Source organism: Podarcis gaigeae (assembly GCF_964106915.1).
Source record: "Podarcis gaigeae genome assembly, chromosome: 6".
Classification (NCBI taxonomy): Eukaryota; Metazoa; Chordata; class Lepidosauria; order Squamata; family Lacertidae; genus Podarcis; species Podarcis gaigeae.
In genome coordinates this window covers 57,427,168-57,446,759 of record NC_139682.1, presented here as the reverse complement: position 1 = coordinate 57,446,759, position 19,592 = coordinate 57,427,168, and the positions used below count along the sequence as shown (strand labels likewise).

General features: G+C 44.1%; 1 protein-coding gene across 2 annotated transcripts in view; it reads right to left on the bottom strand.

Moving 5' to 3' along the window:
• Positions 1–19,592, bottom strand: part of ACOT11 (acyl-CoA thioesterase 11) — a 59,070-nt gene that overhangs the window by 14,288 nt on the left and 25,190 nt on the right. Inside the window, exons 2-8 of one of the 2 annotated variants that reach the window (XM_083742639.1) lie at positions 19,020–19,167; positions 15,843–15,912; positions 11,211–11,261; positions 7,987–8,047; positions 5,414–5,515; positions 3,628–3,790; positions 1,992–2,148 (exon numbers count right to left, since the gene is read on the bottom strand). In XM_083742639.1, coding sequence (XP_083598765.1) covers positions 1,992–2,148; positions 3,628–3,790; positions 5,414–5,515; positions 7,987–8,047; positions 11,211–11,261; positions 15,843–15,912; positions 19,020–19,149 — 734 coding nt within the window. In that variant the 5' untranslated portion in view covers positions 19,150–19,167. The remainder of the gene's footprint in view (positions 1–1,991; positions 2,149–3,627; positions 3,791–5,413; positions 5,516–7,986; positions 8,048–11,210; positions 11,262–15,842; positions 15,913–19,019; positions 19,168–19,592) is intronic. The other variant, XM_083742640.1, reaches the window with a different exon arrangement.

The window sequence follows — 19,592 nt, the reverse complement described above, 5'->3', positions numbered from 1 at the left end:
TATGTCATCCAGATCCCCAGAACTAAGTGTCACTGTGTCACCTACAGGGAAGCAGCTAGCTTGTCTCCGCTAACAGTGAAGGGCGATCTTTGGCACTGCTCAAAGCTTTGGACCCTAAACAATTACACAAGGAAGGCTGCCAGTGCTACAACAAACTGTCCCCGGTGAAGAGAGATGCAGCGCATCTGCTTAATTATGGGGAGAAGGCAAAGGTTATGCACACCAGCCTCAGCCAGAGTGAAGTGCATAAAGGGAGATGCATTTCTGCAGCAGCCAGGGAAATATTTGGGTAGGGCCACAATCCAGCATGCAATCTGAATGCAAAAGGTCCCAAGTTCAACCACTGGAATCTCTAGGCAGGGCTGGGAAAGACTCCTCTCTGACGCCCTGAAGGTCCAGGGCCAATCAGTATAGATGATACTGAGCTGGACAAACCAATAGTCTGACTTGATATAAGGCAGTGTATATGTTCTATGCTACTTCTCCTCACTAGAACAACAACTCATAGAATTTACTTTCAGAAGTAGAAATGTAAATAGGCAGAGTAGGCACCGACCTACGGGCCCCACACTTTTAGGGGTCCTGTGGGACAGCAGTTAAAATAAGTCTTGTGGGACAGCAGTTAAAATAAGTCCTGCTTGGCTTCTGCAGTACCAGAGAAAGATATGGGATGGCATTCTGCTACGTTTTACGCAGAAGAGACCTGCTGAAATGAATGAACATGACTAAGCTAGGTTCAGTAATGTCAACGGGTCTTCTCTTAGTAAAACTTAGTTAAATACCACCCAGGATGTCTAAGCCATTAGGATGTAAAAACAAAAAAAAATTCCTTCCAGTAGCACCTTAAAGACCAACTAAGTCAGTTCTTGGTATGAGCTTTCGTGTGCATGCACACTTCTTCAGATACCATGGTATCTGAAGAAGTGTGCATGCACACGAAAGCTCATACCAAGAACTGACTTAGTTGGTCTTTAAGGTGCTACTGGAAGGAATTTTTTTTGTTTTGACTATGGCAGACCAACACGGCTACCTATCTGTAACTGGAACCATTAGGATGTCTCGTCCATACCCTTTGAAACCAGGATGTTGCTATAACTGGCTATAATGTGTGTTATGGTGCTGTGCAGGCCTAGTCAAGTTCTATGGAAAGGAGCTAAACCTTTGCCAATGGGTTTGCAATTGTCTGCATCCAGAAGGTCCCAGGTACAGTGGTGCCCCGCAAGACGAATGCCTCGCAAGACGAAAAACCCACTAGACGAAAGGGTTTTCCATTTTGGAGGTGCTTCGCAAAACGAATTTCCCTGTGGGGTTGCTTCGCAAGACGAAAAAAATCTTGCATCCCCCGGCGGGTTTTTTTTGCTTTTTTTGCCCTTTTCTTAAGCCGATAAGCCGCTTATCAGCTGTTCCGCTGATAAACCGCTTAACAGCTGATCGCTGGAAGCCGCTTGACAGCTGTAGCGCTAATCCACTAAGCTGTCAATGGGCTTGCTTCGCAAGACGAAAAACCGCTAGACGAAGAGAATCGCGGAACGAATTCTTTTCGTCTAGCGAGGCACCACTGTACAACCGCTGCACTGCCAGGTAAGACTGGGAGATGCCCATTCTGAAACCTTGGGGAGACGCTGCCAGTCAGCGTAGTGACAATATTGGGCTAGGGTTGGACCAATGGTCTGACTCTGCATAAGGCAGCTTCCTATGGTCATCAAGAAACATTGCTAAATTTTGGTAAATAGGTAACTAAATAGGTGTTACAGAGCAATGCTTTCAATGAAGGACACTTTTACAACTGTGGAAGTAATAACACCTCTGTTATTGGTAAATGATGGAACAGAAGTACTCCAATGAAGAGAGTAGACGTCATAGTGACAAACTCATCTCTTCATATGGAGGCGAGTCCTAACCATGCACAAAGCAGGGGTCGCAGGGTCCAAACTTAAATAGCCAGGTAGCACCATCCTGCCTAGTTCTTCCCCCCAAACCAAGTAGACCACCTTGCCGCTATTGTGGCCACATTTTCCATCCAGGCCATGATCTGTCCTCCAAATGTGTTCCCCTGGTGGTTGGCATGTGGGGGCAGGATGAGTTCCACACTTTCCACTCTGGTCTTTTCTGCAGGTACCATCATGCCACACTCTCTATTCTCAAACTCTGGTAAGAAAAAAAGGACACAATTTTATCAGAGAGGTGTCTGGAGAGGAACAATCTTCTCAGGGTTGAATCCCCACACCCTTTCCAATTTGCTGGGAGCCACGGTCTGGCAGGAAAGTGGGCAGGAACTGCTGCAGAATTATCCGGCACAAGAAGGACACAATGGTTCCTGTTTACAGCATGCAACCCTAGGAAGCCACGGAGAGTCAGCATTTGTGATAAACTGGGATGTGTCTAAATGAATAAACTGGTAGGCATGCAGATACCAGGAGCTAAGAAACAAGTGGCAGCCAGTGTAGTACAGTGGTTAAGAGTGTTGGACTAGAAACTGGGAGTTCAAATACCCATTTGGCCATGAAGCTCACTGCATCTCTGCCTAACCTAATTCACAGGGTTGTTGTAGGGATTAATTGGGATGAGGGAGAGCCACCTTGAGCTCCTTGGAGAAAAAGGTGGGATATAAATGCAACCAATAAATAAAAGCAAGGACCCATGAGCCCCATTGCCTGCTCTATACCATCTCTTTCAAAAATTGCATGGTGTCAAGCTTGCCAATTTCTTCTCTAGGCAACAAACCAGGGATTACTCTCATCTCTGCTTCTGTTCACTCCCAAGCTTTATACTTCACTCCTGTTCCATTAGGTTCTATCTATAGTAATTCAAAGTGCTTATTTCTTTGTTAGGGGCTTAATGACTTTTTAAGAAAGGTAGTGATGATTAAGGTAAGCTCTGCAAAAGGTGAAGCCCCTAACTGACAACCACTGACACCTCTGTTGTGCCTCCTTAAACAGCATGGCATGGACAGCATATGGGCTTCAAGCCTGCAGCTGAGCACCTTCTCTGCAGCAATTGTGACCCCTTAGGGATTTAGCAACAGGCCAGCGATATGCTCTCAGTAGCTTCTTCCACTGTGCCACCCATGAGGATATCTTCTGGCAAAACCTCCAAGTATTCCTATCCGCTAGGAAATACAGCTGCTGTAAATGCAAGGACAACACAGAAAGCAAGGCTGACTGCCATTGAAGATTACATCTTTAGCAAAACCCAATTACCTTCTTTCTTCTATGCGTGAGAATACCTTACATAAATATTGCTGTGGGAAACCCATCATGTAAACACTGTAACACTGTAATTTGAAGAAGAAATACATCCATGTATATCTATCTGGCAGGAAGCTGTAGCTGGCTATGCAAACATGTGGTCAAAGATACATACTGCTTCATGCACCAGGTGACTGCTAGAGACAATGCTGCCTGACAAAGTGTGAGGCACTACTACATAAACATCTGCTTCTATATTCTGTGGTGGCCACCCCACAATTATAGGTGGTGCCACGCTCTCCAGATACAGGGCTAGCTTCAACTCTCAATGTTCAGTTGCTGATGGTTCCCTTTTCCTGCTTGTGAACACACTTTGTTGTTTCTAACCCTGTGGCAGGATTGATGTACTAGACAAGTGCTGCCCGTCAGCAAAAAGTACCTGAAAGGAGCCTGGGGATTTCTGTACCGGACTGGACAGGGCTGTTAGTAACAAGGTCTTTGATGGTCTCTGTGTGGGCCAGTCGCATGCGGCGGCGTTCAGCTGCAACGCTGTACTCAATCTTCTCCTCTTCGGTTTGAGGAACCAGGGGCTTTAACTTGATCTAAGTGTATTATGGAAAAACAGCATAAAATGTTGTAGAGAGCCTTTGCCGGTGTTAAGCATCCTGACCTGAGATTTTCCGCATTCTGAGAAAGTAGTTCAGCAATGACCTGCCATTTATTTTAAATCTAAAAGCTAAGGAAGTATCTTTCAGCTGCCTCTTCGGGCACAGACCTCACAATGTGGTTGATATAAAACCACCATAAAATAATATTTAATACAGTATGTCAATGACAGCCCCAATTTACAACAACAGTCACTCGAAAACAATTCACAGGCCACCATCACACCATTATAATTCAATAAAACAACCTTTAAACAGTTTCTGGAAAAGCAGCACTCTAAATCCTTTTAAGGAAAGGGGAACTGGAACAAGTGAGTTTTCATCGGCCCCTTTAAAAGCTTGTAGAGATGGGGCAATACACAAATCACTCTGGAGGGAGTTCTACTAGCTCTGGAAACTTGCTGAACGAAAAAGTTCAGGACATACCCAAAGCATTACCAAACCACATTTTACCTATTTTGATGCTGATATTCTCTGTAGTCTGCATAGCTCTAGCGTAAAACAATAAATGTGTTGTTCACTTTGACGGGAGTGTGTGCGCATGTCAAGGAAGGCCTTGCAGTTCACAACAAACGGCACCATGGCCTTGTTTTCCAAACACCTTTGTACAGTAGGCTACATTACAGGCATGCAACAAGCTTTCTATTTTAATCGATAGAGGCAAGCAAGAGGCATTATCCACATTCTGACCAGGCAAAAGCACTCAAGGAGATTCAGTGAGGTGTGCAGTCTGAGGAGAGTCCCAAAGGTCAAACAAAGGGGCCTGAGGTTTCCAGCCCCTGATTTACACCATGGTCCTGGGTGTGCTTTCTCAGAAGTCCAGCACGTTCAATCCTTGCAAGTATGCAGAGAACTGTAACCTTCATATAACTTTCATCCACTGCACAATCAGCCAAAGTTCTGTATGCCACAAAGCCAATAACGTTGTTGTTGTTGGCAATGGAGTGCGCTTCCAAGGGTGAAGTCAAACTACTGTGTTAGTAGCACCAAAGTCCAGGGTGCAAGCCTGGGCAGTATGTATGGAGGTCCTGGGTTGCCCAGAGGTTAAGACCCTCCCCTTGGCCTCACTGATGTCCAAAGGAAAGCAGAGCGATGTGTTTGGCACCAGCTTGGCTGCAGGAATTGCCGGAAGGAGGAGTACAAGTCACCATGAAAGCAATCTGTATTTATATCTGTGTGCCCCAATTTGTATTAAAAACCATGCAATGCTATCCCATTTGTGTACTGCAGAATTCTAGACCAGCTAATAAGTTATGATTGAATTAAAATATCTTTATTTTTCTCCTAGTCTCAACATTACAAATTAGACCTCAGCAGAGCTGCACCAGCAACATACCATATAAAATGATTTGTGTGTGTGTGTGTTATTTTTATAAATAGTTGTTAAGGACCATGATAACATAGCGAAAGCAATCAACAAGAGTCTTTATACATTCTTTAAATGCACAGGATAGTCTCTATAAAGCAAATCTCAAGGGGGAAAGCGGGTTGAAGGGATGGAGCAGCAATGCTATTTTTTTCCAAATGCCTAAACTGAAGATTTTAACTCTCTGTGCCTACCTTAGCAGACGGCTTGCCTTGTGCCACAAAAGTTGCATAGGCCTTGCAGACATTCCACTGCTCCCCATTGCACAGGTCTTCATAGCTGACCTGTACACCAACCTAGAAACAATCACCAGAGGGGAGGAGGAAAAAATGAAGGTGAGGTACTGAATTAAGAATTTAGTTGCATTTAGAAAAAAAAAAAACACCTTCCACTATTTCCCATTCAGAAAAAGGAACATCTGAAACAACTGGATAATATTTCAAAAGAATGCTTTGTAGCACCTGAAGGAGTTGCACTGCATAATAGCTCTCTGTGTTGTTCTAGTTCTTAGCTCTGGTTTGGCAAGTCATACTTCTGAATATTTAAAGGTGAACAGGCGGTGTGATTATTGCTTTCTATGTACTGCTGCTCTCCTAAGCAAATGAATCACAGAAGTTTGTTCCCTGGGGCAGAAAAACGAAAACCAGGCATCCCCTGGATAACATTCTTCCCTTTTCCAGCAACAGAAGCCACGTTATGGGAATCAGGGTGCTGTTTGGGTTTCGCCTGGATAGATTCTTGTACTGTGAATTACAGAAAAGCTTTTTACAATTGATGGGAGCAATGAATATTCCACAAACCAGGGCCATACATATTCTGTGCCCTGCAAAATGTGGTCTCTATATAGCTTCCAGGAATAGCTGCTTTTAAGTTTTCATTTTTACTTAAAATCCAAGTTTCTATCCCTTATGATTATGAAGGACAATTTGATGACTTGGAAATAGTATCACAATCAGGATACCACTCTGGACCAATTGCACAGAAACAGTGACAGCTCTACTTCCCTTCAGAAATATTTCATGGGGGGGGGGCCTTACGAATTCATGTATGTTAATATTATTATTCAATAGAGTATTTAACATAATATTAACATATAACAATAACTGGTTCTGAGGACATATTCCAGGATTCACATGCACATGGAAAAATAGCCAAGAAATACAAGGCTTTGCGACAGGAATGTGGCACCATTCTGGCACACAAATCTTGCCAACATGCTTCAAAAGCTCAGCAACTCACAAGTAAAATAGTACTTCAGCTGTAGCATGATCACTGTGCCTAGCAAGTGGATTTTGTCCTCTCCTGCAAAACTCCCATTTTACTCTACATGTTGCTCGACATGGAGGACTGGTGCAGATTCACATGAACCTGCCCAAAAGCTGAGATAGTCTTTGGAGACCCTTTTCTGGAAGCTCCTCCTACCATGATTAGTGAGCCATAACCAGAGACAGAGCTGCTTCTGCAGTTGTTTCTCATTCTGCAACTCCCTCCTAAGAGACATCTACCTGGCACCGTATTTGCAGTCTTTTATTAAGCACCTCTTGAAGTCTGTTCTGTTCATTCAAGTTTTTGGTGGTGGTTAAATTGTATCATTTAAGTCCTCATTGTAGCTGGTATTGTCCCTGCTTGTGGTTTTATTACCTGCTGCTCTGAGCCTATATGCGCTTTTTAAATTTTCTCATGTGATTCGTACTGGCTGTTAAAATTGCTTTTGTTTCATACATTATTGGTTTTGCAATTGTTTTTATGGTTATTGCTTTATAGATCATGTAAGTGCCCTGAATTTGATTTGATTTTTGCCAGATATGTGGGGCATGTTTAAAAAAATGAAATGAAATGAAATAGGCTGCCACCTATCCACTGCACTACAGTGAATTTCAACCCACTGACAGGGCATAGGAAGCTGGAAATAAACCTGAAACCAAGATTTACTTCTACAGGAAGACACAGAAAACAGCCTTTCCCTTATGTAGCATTCACTCCAAATAGTTGAATGTTATTTCTGTGTCATGCATTATTCCTATAGAACTCCTTATTCCTAGCCCTCTCTGTTTTCCTTTAAACTATTGAACCCCTTCTTTTGCCAAAAAGATTTCAAGCTCGACAAAGAAAACAATGTTTAGTATTCACATAACAAAGCTTGCACTTTTTCATTTACCCTCCACCACCTATCCTCATCCTCTACAAGTGGTTGTGACCATCCTTTGATATATTAAATAACTTAGGAAAACAGATAACAACTTTTTATGAAATATATTGGTACAGTGGTATTTTGGAAGTTGAACGGAATCCGTACCGGAAGTCCTTTCAATTTCCAAAATGGTTCAGAAACCAAGGCGTGGCTTCTGATTGGCTGCAGGAAGCTCCTGCAACCAACCGGAAACCAAGGAAGTCGCAACGGATGTTCAGGTTCCAAAGAACATTTGCAAACCAAAACAATCACGGCATTCGGGACCCAAAACATTCGTCTTGCAAGCGGTTCAAGATCCAAGGTATGACTGTGTGTGTGTGTGTGTGTGTATCCCAGCAACTCATCTTCAATTCAAATTAACTGAATAACTGCCTGTTTGCATTATCTTTTTGGAGAACAAAATTTGAGTGCATGGTACTGGCAACCATAGGGCTGAGATCCTAGCCTTCTCAGAAGTAAGTCCCACTGAATGCAGCGGAGCTTGCTTTCAAGTGAGTGGGGTTAGGATTGCAACCTTAGCTGCATATTGGGCAACAAATGCAAGTCCTCCAAAATAGCACACTGAAGCATACAAACCTCCATGCTAGAGTTAAATGCTCGGTTCACTTTTGCTTTGATGTTGACAACCTGCCCAACACTAGGGATAGGGGAGAAAAGATAAATAAGATAAGAAACATTAAAATGCAATTGGTAGAAAGCGTCCTGTGGTTCTGATATGCAGGAGTTCTACCTGACTGGTGGGCCCTGCTCGACAATACTGCTGTCATGGTCCATTTGTTAAGATAGCTTTCTGCTCAAATCACTCCCACCGGGTGTCTAGAAGCAACACAGTCAGATTAATTCCTGAGGCCTGTAAGTTAGGTCACCCGGACAGTTCACGGAACGGCTGAGAGGAAGCACTGGATAGGGCTAGAGATTTATGGGATGGAAATTATTTTTCCCCCTCTCCACCAGGTCCCAAGTGGAAGACTTCGTAGGCCCAGGCCTCGTGTAGTTTTCTGGTTCATCAGAAAAGGGCATATAGATAAGATTTCACCCATGGCTAAACACACATTTAAATCATATCTACCTCTCTATAAAGGAAGCGGGATGTGTCATCCCTCAAAAAGTTATCTGCCTGGGTTCAGAGACGCTCCGCTTTAATATAAGCTCTCAAGCGCAATGGCAAGTCTCTCTCCCCTTTCAGTTGCTCAGTAAAAAATGAAATAAAATAAAATCCCCCAATGGTGAGAACAGAATAAGGTTAGGCAGGATAGTCACAGCCTGCCTTAAACACTTCATTTCAACACAGGTCTTTCCTTAAGCTTCTCCACCAGATCAGCCCAGATATGAGATGTAGGAGTTCGTTAAGCACACCACAACATTGATATGGATAGTGAAGGATACCACCACCCTCGTGCTACAAGCCAAGTGAATCTGCTTGGCATGAAGCCAGGCTCAAGTGCTCCCACGTGGTGTTTTGTCTAGGGGTGCTTCCAGACAGCTGTTCCTTGTGGAATCTGTGCTCTTTGTGCATGCACATTTCTGCCAATATCACTGGCATTAAAAACCCAGCCCACAATTTCTCCCATTTAAATCTGCTGCAGACAACCCACTTACAATATCCCAATGACCCATTTAGAAAACTGAGCCCACGTCTGGAAGCACCTTATGAGTAGACACAGCCTCTTTAAGGACACATCCTCTTACTGCCACCTAGTGCAATTGCTGATGAAACTCAAAGTGATGTTTTTCAGGTAGGGTCAAACAGCAGTATAAAAACTGAATTAATAATATTTTAGAATCACACGCCATTAGCTGGAGATTAACTCTCACAGTTTAAGTGCTATATTCTGAAATGGAAGTTGTCATAGGGTGCAGGTGTGTGTGTGTGTGTGTGTGTGTGTGTGTGTGTATATATATATATATATATATACACACACACACACACACACACACACACACACACGTGGAAACAATGGATTTCAAAAGCAAACTGCCTTCATACTGGCCTTAACACCCAAAAGGTATACTATTACAATAAACACAGATCCCAAGCAAAGATTCACCCACTAACCTAGTTTCTTTCACACAAACCCTTCATTTCATTGACTAAACTCTCAGAAATTATATGCAGACAAGTAATTATTTTGCAATAAAGGCATTTGACATGCAAAAGGCACGCAAGTAAGATCAAGAACTAAATTAAATGTCTCTGTCAGAATATTGAAGATTTTGCCCCATTTCAAAGGGACGTGTTACTTAAATCAGGGAGTGAACAATTTACGAATGTTATTCCAAAACAGTTTGCTTCAAAGCACATTTTTTAAAAAAACAACAGAAGATTTAGAGAGGATCAACTTCCTTCTTCTTAGAGTTGTTGGTAGTTTGTTGACAATTCTGAACTGGAAAGAACAGTCAAGAAACTAAGCCAGAAAGGTGAAAGCAACAAAACTATTCAGCTCTTTGACAGACTATGCCAGAGGCAAGCAATGTTTCTGGACTACAGCTCCCATCATCCTTAGCTACTGGCCATGCTGGCTAGGGCTGATGTGTGATGTAGTCCAACAGCATCTGAAGGTAACCACATTCTGAACTGCAAAGCCCAGAGGTAGCCAAAAAACATGCACTGGCTCAGTTTTACTAAATGCTATGCGTGCATATTGATTCTTGTGTGAATTATAAAATGATGTCTGATCTGAATGATGGACTAAAGAAAGAATTTTGCCCCACCTGGTATAGCATGACATCTCTCATGAAGCACAATCCAATGCATGCTTCTCCAGAAATAATAAAGTCCCACTGTGCTCAGTAGGACTTATACCGCAAGACCCAGGAAAATGCAGAAAGGATTTCAGCAATGCTTTGGGGTATAGCTTCTCCCAAAAAAATTAGCACATGTAGATGTATGTATGTGTGTGTTTAAAACAATGGTTTGCATAATGCATAAAGAAAATACATAATGAAAAAAATAATAGTTGGGGGAAGCTATTTTTAGAGTCCCTGTGCATGACCAGAGTATTCCTAATATCTCTGGATGACACTGCAGGACTGGGTTACATTTGCCGTCAGTTGACATTCAGGAAATGCATTCATATGACATTAAGTAGAAAACATTGCTCATCTGAAGCACAACTCCCAGAGAGTTGTGTGGATTTCAGATTTTCTGGATGATTTGGTCAGATGATGCTTTTTGAACTCCTACTTTGCACTTAGGGGTCTAATTGCAGTTAATACATAACAGTTTGAATCCCTGCCTTTTTGAAAGTCATTCTTCATTCTGGTAACTAACAGGCTCCGACACTACTCACTCTTCCCCTTTAATACTCCTGAGCTGGATTTGGGACATAGAAATAAAGAGCTATTAGGGGCTGAAGTCCTCCTAATGCACCTTCTTCGTCCCGCAAAACACAACCTACTCCCTTTCCATCCACTCATAGAGTACTATGATGAAAATTAAATTGCTCCCATAAAACGAGCCCTTCATCTGGCAACTGCATCTTTTCTAGAAGCCAGAACAGCAGATGGACAAAGCATCCCTTCATTTTTCACACAACAATTTTATAGTCCCATGTGCACCCTGTGAAGAGTTACAGTTTGTTTTAGAGCCGGAAAGATGGAAAGAACATCTGCAAGCCGCAGAAAGTGAATATTACACTTTTTGAGAACCACCTCTGTGCACAGGAAAAGCAGGCTAGTAGGTGCATTCTGAATACCGTGTCAGTTAGGTTAATTAACACCAGTATCTCAGGACATCAGTGGGTTAGGAGATCAGCAATCTAGTCTATTGCTGTAAACATTTGTACTGCAAAGGCTCATACCAGGCTTCGTCCTTCCCACATAGGCACCAAGGAGACTTTACATGCAGCTGTCTAATACAAAAGGATAAGGAGGGAAACAAAGCAAAGTGGAGCTGAAAAAGAAAGAAGTCGCCTCTCGCAATATAAAATATACATTTGCATAAACTCTGTGGGACCTAAGGGGTGTGTTTCACTGCAGGACCTTAACTGTCCAACCCACCAGGTCAACATAACTGAGTGGCACTGGAACATTCTTATAGATGCTTTCCAGCTGTGGGAGAACAGGGAGAAGGACAGGCTTAAACGTGGACAGACAAAAGGCCAGCAGGCACTGCCCATATTTTCTATTCATATCAGAAGGGGAAAGTTCAGTCTACTGGACAGTGTCCGACATGAACCCAGATCAGAGTCCAAACCCCAAAATTCACTAGCCTTGGGCTAGTCTCCATCTAGCCCACCTTACAAGTCTGTTGTGTCGATTAAAAGGTGCTGAATAACCTGTGCTGATTCTTGCTCCCTCCCCCCATGTTTTTAAAGTGAACATTATTGGGCTTCTGATCTTGAGACAAAACACTGATCCAAGAGTTCCTGCACAGACACACCTTGCTTGTACCCAAGAAGCCAACCCAAGTTAGTGGGCTACTGGTCTTAATTTACTCCTCATTTTTAGCACCATTCAAGCTGCTCTCAGGTGTGAAGACAATCCTGGCTCATATTTCTCTGCTTATTTCCAATCTGCATATGTTGTTTGTATGCTGGCGTTGATCTGTGAATATGTGGCTTGCAGGAAGTCTTGCACCTTTAATTTTTTTTTTTTTTTTTTGCTTCCCTGGAGCGTAATAAGCATGGATACGAGTTCTACCGCTGCTCAAGTACTAAAGTACTGTTTAGAAGTTCCAGTGTTTTATATATAGTACACTCTAACCATGATCATTATCACTTAATAGAGCACTCACAAAACATAAGTTACTGTCTTCCACAGCATATGCAGCCATGCGCTTTGGCTCAGAAACATCTCCCTTTGACTATCTTTTCAAGGTTTGGGGTGCTCTTTGATCCAGGCTTCCATGTCTTGAAACACCTGCCTGCAGCTGCAGCACTAGCGGCAGCCTCTTCTTGACAGAGATAGCCTGGTCATAATTATCTACACTCTAGTAATATCCCATTTAGACTACTGTAATTTTTGCTATATGGGGGTGGCCTTGAAGACCGGAAACTTCTCTTGCTTCAACCCATAGCAGCTAGAGGACTAACTAGGCAGACAGAACGCCCTTTAAAAAAAAAAAAATTAAAAAGGCACTGGCTCCTTGTTCCTCTCTAATCCCAAACCACTATGCTAGTTTTAACCTTTTAAAACCATAATCTGTTTGGGTCCAAGACTGCCTGTTCCTTCATGGACCTGTCCAAACATTAAGAGCATCCACAGAGGCCCATCTCTGGGTTCTCCCCCTTTGAAGGAGAGGGAAGTGGTGGCTGGAGGTAGGGTGAACCTCTCCTGGCACCAAATTTGATGTCCATTCAGTGCCAAGTAGAGACCTTTTTATATGCCATGGGGTTCTTTAAAAAAAAGTTTCCTTGTTTTAACTGTTGCTGCTCTGCTGCACTTTTACTGTGACTTGTATTTTTACCATTTCATTTGTAAACCACTCAGAGATCCTTTGGGCCTGAAGTGGCAGAGTATAAATATCTGAGATAAATAAAGGATCTCCATGCATAGCTTCTCTAGAAATTTGTAAAGGCTGACAGTGCACCTGGGTTCCCCTAAAACAGAGGTTCCCAAACTTGGGAAACAACTCCAGTTGTTTTTGGACTACAATTCCCATCAACCCTGACTACTGATCCTGCTAGCTAGGGATGATGGGAGCTGTAGTGCAAAAAGAGTTGGAGACCAAAGTTTGGGGAAACCTGCCCTAAAAACTATATGAAAGCCACGTTCTGACAAGCTCCAGAGCCCACAGACAGACCTACAACCACAGGAAAGGCTAGGCGACGTTTGCTGGAAGTGGCCAGGGTACATTGTTTGTCTGTGTAAATGACAAGGAAGTACCAGAGGCTCACAGCTAGCTACTACTGACAAGGCTGTCAAGGAGGAGACATGCCCTTTCCCAAGCATCCAAACTTTGGCTGAGAGAGGGCATCCAGGTGGTAGTAAATGGGACATAATAATCTGTGGCAGGAATAGAGAACCTGTGGTCCTTCGGAGTCTGTTGGACTACAACTCCTTTCTGCTCCAGACCATTGGCCACACTGGCTGGGGCTGATGGGAGTTGAAGTCCAACAACATCTGGAGGACTAACGATTCCCCATTCCTGATCTGAAGCCATATTGAGAGTCATGCAGATTGTTAGTAAATCCACACATCTAAAAGAATCAAGATGATGGGTACTCAAGTGGAATATAAAAGTTTAAAGTATTACCAAAAAAAAGGCAAAACTCCAAATTCACCCATTCTTCCGACAGCTTTCCCAAAAGAAGGACACGACCACCCACCCCGTAAGCTAGAAAAAAGGACCTAGGTTTTTACATACCTGCCCTTTGAAAAAGAAGCCCGCTTAATCTCTCACCGCGGCCTGAAAGGTGCTTTATTAATTTTTAACACACAGGTATGCCACAGAGCTTGCGCTTACCATAATGATTTCATGTCATTTGTGTAACACATGAATATATTCAAATACGAACGGCAGGATAATAAAAATTCAGCGTGAACGTTCTGTTTCAGAAAATTCGCTTCAAGGCTTTAAGTTTAAATATAAGCACCACGGGGGAGGACCATCGGTCAATGGTAGGGCGCCTGCTTCGCATGCAGAATGTCCCAGGTTCAATCCCTGGCATCTCCGCGTGGGCCTAGGAAGCTGCCCTATACCAGGTCAGACTCTCCATCTATTCTAGCCCAGTATTGTCTACACCAGCTGCTTTTGGACTACAGTTCCCACCATCTCTGACCACTGGTCCTACTAGCTAGGGATGATGGGAGCTGTAGTCCAAAAAAACAGCTGGATACCTAAGTTTGGAGAACCCTGGTCTACACTGACTGGCAGTGGCTCTCCAGGGTTTCAGACGGGGGACATTCTGTGTAAACCCCCTAGAGCCAATGGGGGATCAAGCAGGATATAAATCCTGTTTGTTAATTAATTAATTAATTAATTAATTAATTAATTAATTAATTAAATTCCCAGCACTATCAGGAGGTGACTGGGATTTAACCATATGCCTTCTGCACATAAGGCAGTTGCTCTGCTGCCTAATAACAGCCCACCTCCAAAGTCCTCCATTGGGAAAGACCCATCTGAAACCCTGGAGAGTTGCTTCCAGTCCGTGAAGGCAATTCTGAGCTTGATAGGCAGATGGTCCTCATTCAGTACAAGGCACGTTCCTGTGCCCTGAAGGAGTTTGTTTTGTGACCTTCCTCTAGAAGAAGATGGAGAGGGGTCATCGCTGAGTGGCAGAGAGCATGCTTTTCGTGCAGAAGATCCCTGGCATCTCCAGTTGAGACGACCTCAGGAAAGGCCTCTGCTTGGTGCACTGGAGAGCCATTGCCAGTCAAGGGACATCATACAGGGCTAGAGAGACAAATACTTTGACCTGGTATATTAACAGGAATTGAAATAAATAAAGCTGGTTAACAGAAGAACAAATATGTTCTTGCAGCTGACGCACATGTCTCTGTGTAAGATGATGCAGCTGCACATTTTGGCACCGGCTCGTTTTCTAAATCAGAGAGGTGCAGAGGCTCAAGCCCTCTGAGAAGTCGTAATCCTATAATCCCCAAAACATCCTCCCCAAACGCCAGATGTGTGGGGTGGGCTGTGGTCAGTAGAGAAGGCAGCTTCCTGCAAATGCTCCAAATACTCTCTTTGTTCTTGGAACAGAACCGACCTTCAAACAGAACCGAATTCAAAACAGGTCCCAAGGCTGCTCCAATTAAACCTTCTATCTGGGATGTCAACTTGTGTGTAATGTTACTCTTAAATATAATATCTGAAGGGAGCTAGAGTAAGTATGTAGGAGGACAACGGGGACATGGGTGCTAGTGCTACACCCCCATCCTCATCACCCTCCAAATTGTCAATGTAGTCCTGGATACTCCCTGAACACTTTAGGAAACCCTAGAAAAACAGGATTCTAAAATGCATAGGGAGACCCCTAAAGTACAGGGGACTCCCCACTTCAGAGGCCACTCTTCCCTGAATTGGGGAGAGATAGGATAAACAGGGGTTGGAGGGAGTATGCCTGCCCCCCTGTCTTCCCCAAATGTGCTATTTATTTGCAAGCAAAACACATGAATAAGGATGCTATAACAAGGGAATAAAAAATTTCCCAGACCCTCCGCATCTGCACTGCATTCTTTGTTAAGGGCACGCGCCAAAGGTGAGGCCTGTTTTGCAATACTGCACTGAAACAGCAGAGCTGGAGCACCCCATCTTAATGGATAAGGAGAAACCATTGATTTTTCAACCTAATATTTTTCATTGGCTGTCCCAGTAAAAGGAAAGGAATGGGAGGGAAACAACCCAGAGAAGTTACCCAGGCTCAAAAGGGCTAATTAACATGGCACATATTTCTACTACTTCTGCATTTGCTGAAGGCACATTTTAAAAAATCCAGTTAAAAATCCAGTTAAACTGCAATGAGGCAAGGAAGTGAGGCAGTTACCTAATTGTGTGCTCAAAATAGATATCATCCACTGAAGCTGTGACGCAGGGGCAGCCAGCATGCCTCTCGGCTGAAAAGGCAAACAAACCACATTAGTTATGTACATCACTGCAGCAAACAGGCTCTTTCTGTTCACAGTAATTACAGTTGCAGGCTTAGAATGGAAACAGGAAGCCTTGGTTGCAGGAACAAAACTGACACCATGGTAGGACGCATAAAACTGCAGAGTCCAGCACATGCGCCTGCTATGTTAAGAAGCACTCTCACAATTATCCCCACATGCAGAATTGGGGGAGGGGGGGGAATCCCAGGCAGGTGATCACCCAGTTGCCTAAAAAGCTGCTATTGGAACATAGGCATTCAAAATGCTTTTTCAGCTCTTTGCAAGGTTGGCTCTTAAAGATTTGATGCTGGGTCTTTGGTATCTGAAATATTGTATTCAAAAGGCTACGCTTCTCTTCTAGAATGGTGGTTTACCTATATCTAGAGCCCCCAACATGCCCCCTACCAACCTCAGGCTTTTTACTCATGTTTTTTGGCTTGGGAAGTTATTGAAAGGTTTGCCAGGTTTTTTCGAGGGTGTGGACTGCTTTTATTTTGTGCTTTATTTTGGCATATGTGTAGGTGTTTTTGCCCTTTGCAGGAAGGGTGGAAGGGAGGTGGCTCTGAGCACTGTCAGCTTTTCTTCCGGGAGGTGAACATTTTGTGGTGCCCAAAACAAAGACTTCCGAACATGCAGATGGGCCCCCGAAAATGTTGGTGATCTCTCTAATTGTATGATTATTGTTACCTTCCAAGCCTCATTTTAATTTAAGATGGTATCTTTCCACTGTGCAAGCAGCTCCATAAACAGCAATATACCCTTCTCAATTGTTTTTCTTTGCATCAAAAGTTCAGGACAGTTGAAGTATTGGCGCTAAAAAGCCCGTAAGTTGTAATCAGTTTTAATTGACAGATTTAATCAATTAAAGGTTTACTTGATTAACGGTGAGTGCTAATTTAATTAGCAAGGTCAAATTTTAATTTGTGGAGTAAAGGTAAGGGTAGGAAATCTTCTGTAGCCTGAGAGCAACATTCCATAGTATAGTGGTACCTCTAGTTAAGTACTTAATTCATTCCGGAGGTCCGTTCTTAACCTGAAACTGTTCTTAACCTGAAGCACCACTTTAGCTAATGGGGCCTCCCACTGCTGCTGCGCCGCCGGAGCACAATTTCTGTTCTTATCCTGAAGCAAAGTTCTTAACCTGAAGCACTATTTCTGGGTTAGCGGAGTCTGTAACCTGAAGCGTATGTAACCCGAGGTACCACTGTACATTCAAGTGGGGGAGGGCAGAGCCAAAGTGGGTGGGACAATGGGTGGAATACTTACCTTTGTATGATAGGCTACATTCCAAAATTCATTCACATAGAAATTAGAGGTTTCTACACACAACGCTCTTCATCTAAGCATGTACCAGCTACAGTGCTAAAGAGAACCCAATGGAAGTGTTTGCATGTCGCCTCTCTAAAGGTGTCTACCTAGGGACACCCACTTTTGAACCATTTGCTCTGATGCAGCAGTAAAAGGAGGGTTTTCTGGGGAAAGCACCAGGAGAAAACAACATTTGGGCATGGAGCTCTAAAGCTCAGACCTGTGCTTAGCAACATAGCACAAAAGAAAGTGTGCATGAGCCCTTAGATTGCTTTAGAAAGATTGGACAAATTGAGAGAACATATCAGAAGCTATTAGCTATGACACCTAAATGGAACCTCCCAGGTGAGAGGCAGTCTACCTTTGAATGCCCAGTGCTGAGCAAAGTATATACAAGGAAGAAAGGGCATTTGCTTGTATGTCCTGGAAGTGTCAGTGGTATAAGTAGTGTCTATCAGGCTACTGTGGGAAAGCAGGTTGCTGTAGGGAATAGGCCTCTGTTCTGATCCAGGGGTTGTTCATATGGATTGTGCAGATTCCTCTGCGGACGTCTGGCAGGTGAGCAATTCTGCCTGTTGGTGTACAGTGCATTAAGTCTTTCCTAAACCTCTTATCATTACAACAGCTTGACTTGGGCACATTTAAAGTGGAATACGCTCATTGATTAAGCCCCTCAGATTCATCTGCTTTCAAAATGCAAGCTCCTTTATGAAGTTCCTCAGTAGTGCTTCTACAATGTAGTTAAAGGTTCTAAAGGCAACATGCCCAGAGGAAAAAAAAAAATCAGCTGAGCTCCATAATAAGGACCAATAATAGTGGGCATGGCTGCTCTGGTTTGGTTGGGGGTGGTTTCCCCCTAGCTTGCTTTGAGATATATGGCTTTTCTCCACCAGCACTTTTGGCCTGGTGGTCTTTCTCTCGGGGGGTTCTCTGCTTGTGCAGTTACACTCTTGATCTGCTGATCAGCATCTAGTTTTATGATAGGGAAGCTTTGAGATGAAGTTGGACACTGGTGGGACATGCACCCCACCACCACCATTGCACCCCATGAACCCTCTTGTCACAGCCCTCCATGCCCTTGCCTCTGAACTGGAAATGGGGATCTTCTTGGTGCCAAAGAAAGCCTCCAGCTGCCAGCCCAGCTTAATTCAGAATTCAAAACTACACTGACCAACTGCTCATTCATGTTTTGTTTTGTTTGCCACTTCGGTTGTTCTCCCTGTGTGCACGAACATTATTTTTATTTCACAGTCCCCACTAGCTCAGGGAATAAAATATGAAAAAAAAGACAAGGTTCCAAACCAGACTGACTTTAGCTCAGAGACGTTTCTCTCACGGTTTTGTGTTTGAGAGCGGTAGGGAAGGGGGATAGAGGTCTCTAAGTGGGGAGCGCCAAGTAGTACCCCTTCCTCTGTCCCTCTGCAAGTCCACGGATGCAGGGAGCCTTTCACGTGTACATGCTTCCCCACGGTATGGCGTCCCGTCCGACGTTTCCGCCCGCGCTCCCGTCCCCAGATTTATTGGCTATGAAGGAAAACAGGCGAGGCTCGCCCGTTACCCTAAAAGCCTTTTTTTTTTTTTTTTTTTGCCTTTCCCTTGCGCGGCGAGGGCTGCGGCCGCAACTCGCTCGGTCCACCTTAACAGCCAGCAGTGAGCAAGCCGAGGTCGTGCTCGCGCGCGCGCGCTTTAGATCCAGCCCAGGGCAGGTTGCCAAGAAACGAGCTCCCGCCCCTCCGCGTGCCCGAGGCGAGTCCGCGGCGGCTCACCGGAGAGGCAGGCGGCTGTGTCGATCCATTTGAGGAGCTGCCCGATGCTGAGCTCGCGGCGGTGGTTGGTGTGGCAGGGCTGCACCATCTGACTCATCTGCACCTCGGTGGCATTCCGGTAACTCTCCATGGGCGCCTCCGGCGAGCTCTGAGGGGGAAAGGAGAGAGAGAGAGAGAGAGAGAACAAAGCAGAGAGTCAGCGCGGAGAGAAAGCAAGACGCCGCCGCCGCCCGCCTGCAGTCTGGATGCCCGATTTCCTCCAGTGTGTCAAGCTATGCAGCGCGTTTAGCACGCTTATTCACACACTTATGGACGCTACATCCCTTCTTGACCCATCAAAACGGGAAGCCCCCAAAACCATGGGAGTAGCCAAGCGGGGAGCAGGGAGGGCAGCTGCCCCCCAAATCAAGCAAATAAATAAAAATACTTAACTAAAAGTAGAAATGGTGAAAAGCTTCTGACAGGTTTTTCTCAGCACTTGGGGTCAAAAGAAAGTAATTAAAAACCACTGTTGTTGATATATTTCATTCTGAATCTGCTAGATAGAGCCAGGCAGAGGATGGTGACAGGTGA